This window comes from Mustelus asterias, chromosome 13 (assembly GCF_964213995.1).
Source record: "Mustelus asterias chromosome 13, sMusAst1.hap1.1, whole genome shotgun sequence".
Classification (NCBI taxonomy): domain Eukaryota; kingdom Metazoa; phylum Chordata; class Chondrichthyes; order Carcharhiniformes; family Triakidae; genus Mustelus; species Mustelus asterias.
Genome location: NC_135813.1, coordinates 69,197,967 through 69,210,517, shown reverse-complemented (window position 1 = coordinate 69,210,517; position 12,551 = coordinate 69,197,967). Strand labels below are relative to the sequence as shown.

At 44.9% G+C, this 12,551-nt stretch overlaps 1 protein-coding gene across 1 annotated transcript in view; it reads left to right on the top strand.

Moving 5' to 3' along the window:
- nos1 (nitric oxide synthase 1 (neuronal)) overlaps window positions 1–12,551 on the top strand; it is a 99,248-nt gene that overhangs the window by 27,270 nt on the left and 59,427 nt on the right. Inside the window, exon 2 of the mRNA XM_078226992.1 lies at window positions 3,797–4,709. Within this exon, the coding sequence (XP_078083118.1) occupies window positions 3,985–4,709 (725 nt within the window). The 5' untranslated portion in view covers window positions 3,797–3,984. The remainder of the gene's footprint in view (window positions 1–3,796; window positions 4,710–12,551) is intronic.

Below are 12,551 nucleotides of genomic sequence, written 5' to 3'. Positions count from 1 at the left end.
GCCTTCATCGAAAGGAACAGATCCAGGTAATCCCAAAATGTGATCCATCACCTAGTTTGGGGCCCTGTTTCATTTCATGACCTGAATGTCAAGGGAAGGGAATGATTGTGCAATTCTAATGACATTTTCTCCACATTATGTTTGTTGTTTCGGCCTGTGACAACATGTTGCCCGTTGGTACCCAGAGCAATTATCAGGTCAATCTCAGCCACCATTTTGCCAGTTTTGACCAACAATTGACTTCCCAAATGATCCTATTTCTTCTCTTTACACAGAGGGACCTGCTAGAAACATCAATCATTTTGTATTTTCATTTCAGGTTTACTACGATTGCAGAGTTTTCCTTTCATCATGAGGAATCTTCCTGTTACCAGTTTCTCCCACTGAAGGCTTTGGCTGTGAGTTCTATTATTAACAGGATTCGAATCTGTAGTTATTTATCTGCATTTATGAAAAGGGGCACAGAGGAAAAAAGTCTAATGAATATAAATGCCAGATGGAAACGTAGATCCCCTGTGTAAAATAGTAATTATTGCGAGGAAGAGAAAAAACAAAAATCTGATACAAGTTAATCAGTTTTGTTTTGAAGGAGAAAAATATAATGCTGGACACGTGTCTGGAGTTAGAAGTATCAAAAATATTTAGACAAAGCCTGTATAGAATATAGTTGAATAAACGTATAATCCATATCCAACAACCTGCTCTGAAAATTCTGACAGCTGTGACAAAGTCTACTACAGTAGCTACGACAATCCACAATAATCTAAATTGATCAGAAATCATACATTCACCCCTGACGGATGGTCGCCGCAATTACATACTCATACACACAAGCACACAATAAGGAGAAGGGAAAGAAAATAGTTTTATGATTAAGAATTAAACTAAAAAAAGGAAACAAAGATAGAGATGTTAGTTTATGTGAATGTTAGAGTCCATTGAGGGTTCCTTCACATAGAAGTTAAAGTTCAGGTAATTTCAGCTAGCTGACTATAGGAGTTGCCAAATTCCTTCAATGTAGCAGGATGAGGTTGGTATACAGAGACTTGGTCCACTCCACAGACAATGACAGCAATGTTCATGGGGTTTATACTTAAGGTACGCTTTGTTGTCAGGGTGGAGTGCTGCTTTGATGTTGACAGGCTGGATGTTAACAGCAGACTGCTCTGGGAATCCAGGAATGTAACTTATCCAAGGCCAGAGGAGCTTTGGTTATGTGTCAGTTTCAGGCTAACAAGGTCGCTGGTCAAAATCCATTGTTCACCTTAGGAGATAAATGCTGGCTTTTGGTTCTTCCATGGGTTCAATGAGTCATAGGGTCGTAGAGCACAGACAAAGCCCTTCAGCTCTCTTTCTTTGTTATAAGTCCAGACAGGTGCCGGGAGTGTGGCGACTAGGGGATTTTCACAGTAACTTCATTGCGGTTTTAATGTAAGCCTACTTGTAACACTAATAAATACACTGGGGTGACGGACCATTTGCTGCTGCCCTTGTTCCATTGATTGTTTCATTCAATGGACGGCATGATGGCACAGTGGTTAGCACTGCTGCCTCACAGCGCCAGGGACCCGGGTTCGATTCCTGGCTTGAGTCACTGTCTGTGCAGAGTCGGCACGTTCTCCCCTTGTCTGCATGGGTTTCCTCCGAGTGCTCCGGTTTCCTCCCACAGTCCGAAAGATGTGCTGGCTAGGTGTATTGACCATACTAAATTCTCCCTCAGTGTACCCGAACAGGCGCTGGAGTGTGGCGACTAAGGGATTTACTCAGTAACTTCATTGCAGTGTTAATGTAAGCCTACTTGCGACACTAATAAATAAAAACTTTAAACTTCTGAAACTTGAATGGGTCCACACACTGATAGATATGAGATTTCACAAGGACGAGGGTTGAGCTTTGTCCTGTAATTCTAGTTGGATGTTTTCAGAACTGTAGCCAGTTTACAAATTAGGTGATCTGTACCAGCCATGTTTCTGATCCAGAAAAACAAGCAGAGATGGTAATTTACATGATTTGACACGCAAGTGTGAGGAGAAGGAGTGACCAGGCTACGATGCCCTATCCCTCCCACTCTAATTTGCATGAAACAAGCAGTGAAATAGCAGCTCGCTAAAGTCTCAGTCGGAATTGGCAGGAGAATCTACCCAAAGCATCTGGGACACGTAAGAAACATTTCACCTCGAGATTTTTAACCTTCCAATAGCTCATCCCACTGTTTTATTTTTCTCATTATTCCAAATATATTATCACTCTTTAAACTATAAAGATTATTTCGGGTATCTGCTTTAATTGTTAAAATTTCATGTTGCTTGGTCCCGCTTTCAATTTTTTGAGATCAATCGCCTCGCAATCTGTCACAAGTAAAAACAGGCTTTACGATTGTTATTTTAAATTTATATCTCTTGAAAAAAATACTACTGAAAAATATCTGATGTAGTGTCTTCACTGCGTCCCCACGCACTGGTTTTTCAGAAGTTTAGCTGAAGTTTATGATTCTCTGCAGGTTTTGGACATTCTAATGGGTGGCATGGTAGCACAGTGGTTAGCACTGCTGCTTCACAGCTCCAGGGACCCAGGTTCGATTCCCGGCTTGGGTCACTGTCTGTGTGGAGTTTGCACATTCTCCTCGTGTCTGCGTGGGTTTCCTCTGGGTGCTCCAGTTTCCTCCCACAGTCCAAAGATGTGCGGGTTAGTTTGATTGGCTATGCTAAAATTGCCCCTTCGCATCCTGAGATGCGTAGGTTAGAGGGATTCGCGGGTAAATATGTAGGGATATGGGGGTAGGGCCTGGGTGGGATTGGGGTTGGTGCAGACTCGATGGGCCAAAAGGCCTCTTTCTGCACTATGATTCAATGAGACTTGAATTGAAATGAAAATTGTAAATTTACTTTGATCAACTCGAGAGCTCTGAGACAGCAGGGTACCAAATTTTGGGTTACATTCAACACTTTCTTGATCAGAAGACCAAGAGGTTTTTAGAAAAAAATCCATTCGCTAATTCATTCAATGATAGCAAAAGCCATCAGAGAAACACTATTAATCTGGCAGTCGGTGTCTTTTACCAAAGCCATGCTAGATCCTTTTATCTAGCACTTGTGTAAATTCCATGTGATGACGGCTAACTAACCATTCTATGTCGTTGGTACTGTGATTTGTTTTGGGGGGCTAGTCTGATGTGAATTCCGCACTTTTCCATTTCCACTGCATTCTTTGCCCTGTGAATGCACTGTGGGCAGGGCAGAATTAACAATAAAGAGTTATGGAGAACATAACAAAGTGATTCTTAGTCCCAAGTAACTTCGAGGATTTGAACCAATAGTTAATTCACAGATGTGCTTTTCCCTGGAGATAACTATTTTAGATTTGCACAAATGTAATTGGAATGGAAAAATCCGTACTGTTGAAACTATTTTATGGATGTGCGTTAGCTTATGGGCGGCACGGTGACGCAGTGGTTAGCACTCCTGCCTCACAGTGCCAGGGACCCGGGTTCAATTCCAGCCTCGGGTCACTGTCTGTGTGGAGTTTGCACGTTCTCCCCGTGTCTGTGAGGGTTTCCTCCGGGTGCTGTGGTTTCCTCCCACAATCCAAAGATATGCGGGTTAGGTGGACTGGCCAAGTTAAATTGCCCCTTGGTGTCAGGGAATTAGCAGGGTAAATATGTGGGGTTATGAGAATAGGGCCTGGGTGGAATTGCGGTCGGTGCAGGCTCGATGGGCCGAATGACCTCCTTCTGCACTGTAGGATTCTCTGTTCACTGAAGAGCATCTTTAATGAAAACATTCTCTTTTTATTGCAGCGAGGACAATTGCTCTTTGGGCCCCTCAACTAATTTTGTCGAGTGATTCTTTAAGTGAATGAGAAGTTTTATGAAATCTGAAAGAACCCAAATGTCATCACAGGTTAAGTATGTTGGATGAAAGCTCCAGATACGTGGAGATTCAGTAAAGTCAAACAGTCGCTTAACTCTGGAGAAACGCCCAAGCCATGGAGGAGAATGAGTTCCATGTCCAGCAGTTGCAACCAAACATCATATCTGTCCGACTCTTTAAACGCAAGGTGGGCGGTCTTGGATTTCTAGTGAAACAGAGGGTGTGCAACCCCCCTGTGATCATCTCTGACATAATTCACGGTGGTATAGCAGAGGAGAGCGGTTTGGTGCAGGTTGGAGATATCATTGTGGCCGCCAATGACAAGCCTCTGGTCAATGTCACTTATGAACATGCTCTGGAGATGCTGAAGAACATAACTCCAGAGACTTTTGTTGTGTTGATTTTAAGGGGTCCTGAAGGATTCTCCACCCACCTGGAGACCACCTTTACTAGTGACGGGACACCCAAAACAGTGCGTGTGACCAAGCCTTTGGTTCCTCATACCAAACCAAATGATTCACCCATTCAAAGCATCCAAAGCAAAGACAACCTCAAAGCCGAAGATGGAAGGATGAGAGATACCTATAACCCAATGCCGGAGACATGGGGCAATGAAATTGCACAGGAACCCAATTCCCTCATTCAGACCAAACGAATGATGTCTTTAGATAAGGAAAATTCTTTCAAGGAATCAGATGCTTGCTTTATCAACACAAACAACTCAATGAATGATGGAGCAGCTGAAAACGATGAACTTCTTAAAGAAATTGAACCTGTGCTAAATCTTCTGACAAACAGTAAAATGGCAGAGAATTGTGATGCTGAGGTCCAAATGGACAGGTAGGCAAACATTAAAATTTGGCCCAATTATTTTCCCACTTTGTTGTTTATTCTGGGAATGGGTATGAAAATGGGTAGGAGCGATAAAAAAACCATGATCCATGGCCTTTTTGGGGGATGGGGTAGGAATGGTCTGTGACTGACAGTCATGAGCACGTTTATAAAGGACATAGTGACGATTTTCCTACAGTTAGTGCACAGAAGGAAGTTTCTCCAAATCAGCCCCAACACATCCATATGTGTTTTCCTACAGAACATAGGAAGGCTATTTAGTACCTCAAACCTGCTGTTCAATTAAATCAAGGCTAATCTGCATTTTAATTCCATCCACTCAATTTGCCTTCATATCTCGAAGTGCCCTTGGCCAGAATGAATATGTCAATCTCAGATTTGAAAACTGCAATTGAGCCAACATCTATTGTTTTTTTCTGGAAGAGAATCACTTCTGAAGAAATGGTTCTAATGTCTCCCCTGAAGGGAGTTGAGATTTCAACATTATGTGGAAATTCCAGAGTGACTAATTATTTTGTCTAAATCCCTCTAAGATATGTGGGTGGTGGCAGAGGACTGGAGAATTGCAAATGTTACATCCTTGTTCAAAAATAGAATTGGATAATTAGCTGAAGAGAAAAGTTTGGAGGGCCCCAGGGAATGGATGTGGCAGAAGGGGTCTCACTATACTGCTCTCGCTGAGAGCAGGCATGGACATTATGGCCTAATCAATCTCTTCCATTCTACAAGTCTACAATCCCATGTTACCCTGACTCCCTCACAGGGGAGAAAAAAGGGGACAAATTTTTTTCAAAATCCGATAAACTTCAATCAAATCACTCTTTACCGCGGCGAATACAAGTCTAGTTTATGTGATGTCTCCCCATAATTTAACCTCTGGAACCCTGGTAACATTCTGGTGAATCTGCACTGCCCACTTTCCAAAGTCAATATATCCTTTCTAAGGCGCAGATCCAGAACTGTACACATTAATCCAGATGTGATCTAACCAAGACTTTACATAGCCGTAGCAAAACTTCCATCGCATTATATTCTAGCTCCCTAATTATAAAGGCTAACATTCCTTCTGCCATTTTGAGTGTTTTTGTACCTGACTGCCACATTTTAATGATCTTTATAGGTGAACATATAAATCTCTTTGGACCTCCACTGTTCCTAGCATTTCATCATTTTTTTAAAAATCCCTGGATCCATCCTTGTTTTTAGTCCAAAACAGATGAACCTTATACATAGCTGCATTGAAATCCATCTACCACAGTTTTGTTCACTTACTTTATCTAGCAATGTAGCTTCATACTGTCAAGTTCTTGATTACACTATTTACCCAAAGATTAATCCAGCAATTTTTGTGTCATCGGATATATGGCTCTCCATTGAGTTACTTAGGCCATTAATAAATATAATGAATCGTTAAGTCTCTAGCGCAGATACTTGTGGAATTCCATTAGTTACTTCTTGGTCAAATGGTATGTTGGTCTTCATAGCGAGAGGATTTGAGTACAGATGCAGGGATATCTTACTGCAGTTACACCTGGAATATTGTGCACAGTTTTGGTCTCCTCTCTGAAGAAGGATGTTCTTACTATGAAGGGAGTGCAGCAAAGGTTCACCAGACCAATTCCTGGGATGGCAGGACTGACATATAAGGAGAGATTGAATCAGTTAGGATTATTTTTGCTGGAGTTCAGAAGAATGAGGGGGAAATCTGATAGAAACCTATAAAATTCTAATAGGACTAGACAGGGTAGATGCAGGAAGGATGTTCCCGATGGCAGGGGAGTCCAGAACCAGAGGTCACAGTCTGAGGATACAGGGTAGACAAAGATGAGGAGAAATTTCTTCATGCAGAGAGCGATGAGCCTGTGGAATTCACTACCATAGAGAGGTATTGCGGCCAAAATATTGTATGTTTTCAGAGGAGTTAGATATAACTCTTGGAGTGAAAGGGATCAAAGGATATGAGGGGAAAGCGAGAACAGGTTACTGGGTTGGATGATCAGCCATGATTATAATGAATGGTGGAGGCTCAAAGGACTCAAAGGACCGAATGGCCTACTCCTGCTCCTATTTTCACTGTTTCTATTTCAATGGATTGCAAACCCATTATCGCTGCTCTCTACTCTCTGCCTTCTAACCTACCCTGTAAGCAAGTCCTCCAATTCCACGGGCTTGAATTTTAGTTAACAGTCTCTTATGCGGAACGTGATCTGGAAAATGCACTGTTCTACTTTGGTTGCTTAATACACTTGAACCAAATTCCTTTCCTGTTGTTTCAACAGGAAGTTAACAACTCCAATAAAATAGGGGGCATAAGGTATGAAGCTTTGTGGTCAAAATAGTGTCCAGGCTGTTTTGTTTTAAAACACTGTTAAAAGGTTGGCAACTGAAGAGAGCTTATACATAGATAGAAAGCATGGCAGCTATTAATACATGCCATCAGGATGATCAGTTATAACTAGCAATACAACGTGAGACAGCAAAAGTAGAGTTAATGTAATATCACAACCTTTTGCTTCATTGCTGAATGTGGTGTATGCTAGTTACTGTGCAGAGGGAACACAGTTAAGAAATGCCTAATTTATTCTTTAAAAATATCCAAAAAAATTGCATTAAACATCCACTGTGCTTACATGTTTCACAATCATAATATACTGCAGTATGTGTTTTTTTCAGAAATGACAAGCTGAGACATGTTAATGTAACATCTTTCTCATTTGTTTCAGTGCTTATCCCATTAAGCACTTAAACAAGTGAGAGAAGGGGGAGAGATACAAAAGTGTCCAGAGGGGCAATCTTTTCACTCAGAGGGTGGTGAGTGTCTGGAACAAGCTGCCAGAGGTAGTAGTAGAGGCGGGTACAATTTTGTCTTTTAAAAAGCATTTAGATAATTTCATGGGTCAAATGCGGGCAATTGGGACTAGCTTCCGGGTTTTTAAAAAAAAGGGCGGCATGGACAAGTTGGGCCGAAGGGCCTGTTTCCGTGCTGTTAAATCTCTATGATCTATGCTTTCATATCCAGCTCTGTCCAAAGTCTGTGGTTTTAAATGATAGAATCATGATTTATTGAATTGGACTATTAGAGTGGGATTTTCCGGCCGCACTCACCCCAAGGCCGGAAATTCCCGCCTGAGGTCAACGGACCTTTGCATGGTCCGCCGAATTTTCTGTCCCGCCCACTATGATTCCCGTGGCGGGCAGGGTGGGAAAATTCTGCCCTCACTTCTGCAACATTGGTGCCAGTGCAGAGTGGACTGCTAATAGGAATCTTATATCAAGCACACTTGCTATCCTGACACGGCCTCTGGCACAAGTTGGAACTGATGTGGAGATGCCGGCGTTGGACTGGGGTGAACACAGTAAGAGTTTTAACAACACCAGGTTAAAGTCCAACAGGTTTATTTGGTAGCAAATACCATTAGCTTTCGGAGCACTGCTCCTTCATCAGATGGACTGGAAGTGTGCTCTCAAACAGGGCACGGAGACACAAAAATCAAGTTACAGAATACTGATTAGAATGCGAATCCCTACAACCAGCCAGATCTTAAAGATACAGACAATGTGGGTGGAGGGAGCATTAAGCACAGGTTAAAGAGATGTGTATTGTCTCCAGACAGGACAGCCTGCAAGTCCAGGAGGCAAGCTGTGGGGGTTACTGATAGTGTGACATAAATCCAACATCCCGGTTTAGGCCGTCCTCATGTGTGCGGCACTTGGCTATCAGTTTCTGCTCAGCGACTCTGCCAGTGCCAACTTGTGTGTCAGGGGGCAGTGCCAGGTCGGGCACTTTTGGGAGCCTTATGGAGAGGTAATTTCTATGTGGGGGGCGGGGGGGGGGGAGTGTATTTTTTGTCTATATTTAGCTTTATTTTGATTACAGATGTCCTGCTTATTTTTTTTAGTGAGGGGAAAGCTTTTCTCTTCACTTTTGATGTGTTTTTTTTGTTCAGATCGGGGCGCCCTTTAAAAAGGTCGTTCTGCTCTAAGTGCAGCTGGCTTTTCCAGCTCTAAGAGTCTCCCGCGCCAGAGTGACCGTGACGACGCAAACCCCATCCACTCTTTTTTTGACTTTCAAAGTGTGAATATTCCAAGAAAAAACAGGCCAGCGAAGCTGGAAAGCTCCACACAGGTTTTCTCACCAGAACTGACAAATTCTGGTAAGATTTCCCCCACAGTCACTCAGTCACTCTCCCAGCCCTACACACACACACTCTTATTCACTTCATTCTCCTCAAGCCCGCCTGGACTTAGGCAGATAAGTCTCCAGGACTTGACAGGTAGGGAGGTGGATTTGAGACCAGGAAGAGATCGGCCATGATCTGGTTGAATGGCAGAGCAGGCACGAAGAGTTGAATTGCCTTTTCCTGCTCCTAATTCCTATATTCCTATGACTTCGCTCTCCCCGGGCCCACTGAGGCTGGTCTTGTTCCAGGCTGCACCACATTTGAGATCAGAGTTGGATCCAGAACTGTTTCTGGGTCCAATGTCCCCCGCCCTACCTCCCATCTGCCCATCACCCACTCATTCCAGTGCCAACTCCCCCATTCACGCCAGCCTCTCACCCGCTTGAGTCCTCCGTGACCTGCCAACTCCAACCCACCCGCTCCCAGTTAAACTCAACTGTCCACTTTGAGCTCCCCAACCGGAAACCATGATGTCAGAGCAACTGATGATGTGAGCTCATCCAATCGCAGGCTGGTCGCAGGCTGGTTTCTCCATGCATTGGCTGCTGATTGACTCACTAGTGCAATGCATGGGGAAGCTCGCCTGTGATTGGATGAGCAAGTCCAGAGCCTTAGCAAAAAATTCTCTCAGTGAGGTTTTGGAGGTGGGCAGTTGTCTACAAAACAGCAATGGGGTGGGCCATATCCAACCCATGGGCCAGGCCTCAGACAAGCCTGATATGACACATGCCTGGATGAATCTGATGTTACGCCTCTTCCACACATTGAGACTTTGGGCCCGATTTTACCAATCGGAGCCTAAGGGCGGGTTCTGGGCATAATACGGATCCGAGCCCGGAATCCTCTTTCCAGCGCGCCCATACGCGTTTTGCTGGCTCTAGTCCGATTCGCGCTGTGGGCGGGGTGTAACGTATCATCCTCTGGGGGGGGGGGGGGGAGGGGGGTGTGACCGATCATCCTCTGGGGGGTGGGGGGGGGTGGTGGTGGGAGGAGAGGGGGTGTGACGTATCATCCTCTGGGGACGGGGGCCGCTGCCACTCTGCGGCTGATCCCTCCTCCCCACCGGAGGACCATATCCCTCCTCTCCAGAGTGGCCGCATACTGCAAACACCACGACTGTCATTATTCACCTCAGCGGAACCCCCCGCCCCCTCCCTCCCCACCGATCGGCCGCAGAGTGGCAGCGCCCCCCCCCCCAGAGGATGATAACGTCACACCCCCTCCCCTCCCACTCCCCCCCCCCCCCCCAGGGGATGATCGGTCACACCCCCTCTCCTCCCACCCCCCCCAGGGGATGATATATCACACCCCCTCTCCTCCTCTCCTCCTCTCCCCCCCACCCCCCCCCCCCACCCCCCCCCCACCCCCCCCCCCCACCCCCCCCCCCCCCCCCCCGCTCTTCGGAGGCTGCAGCGGCGACTTCGGATTTTTATTCAGCAGGTTGATTAGAGCGCAGATCCGCATCAGACCAGAAGACGGTAAAGCAGGATTTGGCGGTAGAGTTGGACACGCGGTTCATTAAATCGATTTAAATGCATGCAAATGCATTTAAATCGTCGGACCGCCCGATTCGGGTGCGGGCCGGACCCGCGCCCGAATCGGGTGTCGGTAAAGCCATGATCTGCTCGGAATCAGGTGCAGATCGCAGTATAGGCCCGACACCCAATCGGGCCCTTTGTTTCAAATGTTTATGCTGTCTGACTTTCATCATGTTATCAATAATCCTTTCACCAGTCTTGTCCTGTAGTCCCCCTGTCCTGGTATCCTGAAATATCATCATAGAATCCCTACAGTACAGAAGGAGGCCATTCGGCCCATTGAGTCTGCACCAACCACAATCCCACCCAGACCCTATTCCCGTAACCCTCATTTACCCTGCTAATCCCCCTGACACTAGGGTCAATTTAACATGGCCAATCCACCTAACCCACACATCTTTGGACTGTGGGAGGAAATCGGAGCACCCGGAGGAAACCCACGCAGACACAGGGAGAAAGTGCAAACTCCGCACAGACAGTGACCCGTGGCTGGAATTGAACCTGGGTCCCTGGCACTGTGAGGGAGCAGTGCAAACCATTGTGCCACCATGCCTCCCCAATAAGTGGGTCAATATGGAGACAGAGCAAATGCATCACTGATGAGGGTGGGATATCTTTTAGAATCATTGAACCTTACTGCACAGAAGCAGGTTATTCAGACTGTCATGTCACGTTTTGAAAGAGCTGCCCAAATTAATCCCATACCTAACCCTTTTTTTCCTCTGAGCAAATTGGTTCACTTCAAACACATTTCTAATTGCCTGTGATGGAATCTGACTCCATTGCCTTTTCAGGTAAGTACGTTCCATATCTTAATTCTGTGTGAAAAAAAATCCCCTCTATTAATTTGCCAATTATTTTAAATCTCTGGTAGCCAACTCACTTGCCAGAAGAAACAGGTTTCCCCTACTTCCTTCATCAAAAGCCCTTATAATTTTGAAGAAAGATTACATTTCCCCTTAACCTATTCTGCTGGATGAAAAGCAATCCCAGCTTCTCCAGTCTCACTATATAACTGAAACTGCATACTCCTGGTAAATCTCTTCTTTACCCCTCTCAAAGACCTTAATAACCTATCTAAAATGTGGTGCCCAACATTGTACACATACTCCAGTTGAGGTCACCAGCATCTTGAAGTGGACTCTGGATAAACCTCATCTATGCTATTTATTATTTTGTATGATAGTTTTGGATCCCATATCTGTTGCTTACTTTCAAAATTTCTCATAGTCTTGCCTTATATTCGATCCATTAATACAACACCATTCCTACAGTCTTGTGACTATCCATAGAAAATTCTTGAACATAATTTGGGGAGGCGATGGCCTAGGGGTATTATCACTAGACTATTAATCCAGAAACTCAGCTAATGACCTGGGTTTGAATCCTGCCATGACAGAGGGTGGAATTCGAATTCAATAAAATTATCTGGAATTAAGAATCTACTGATAACCATGAAACCATTGTCAATTGTCAGAAAAACCCATTTTGTTCACTAATGTCCTTTAGGGAAGGAAATCTGCCGTCTTTACCTGGTCTGGCCTACATGTGACCCTTGTTGTGTGGTTGACTCTCAACTGCCTTTGGGCAACTAGGGATGGGCAATAAATGCTGGCCCACCAATGACGCTCATGTCCCACGACTGAATTTTTTTTAAAATTAGGGTTCGGATTCTCTGACCTTGCCCGCAGATGGGATTCTCCAGCATCGCTGCAGTGAACGGAGTTTTGGCTGAGCACCAAATTCTCCATTCCCGCTGGCAGCCTCGTTACAGTTTTTCCTTGTCAATAAGTACTCTCTGTGTTCCTGCATCATTACATTGGCAACAAGGATAAAATGGATTATGATTGCACAGCCAACCTGTGGCATCCAGTTATAATTGAAATCTGAAGAAAATAGATATTCACCCAAAATGCCTGTCTTTGGCGAATAGACCCAGTGAGATGTTGAGATCTTGCCAGACGCTGAGTGACGGAGGCGGAATGGGCCTGGATTAGTCGACCCATCTGGTTCACTAATGTCCTTTAGGGGAGGAAATCTGCCGTCCTTACCTGGTCTGGCCGACATGTGACACCAGAGCCACAACAATGTGGTTGACTCTCAACTGCCCT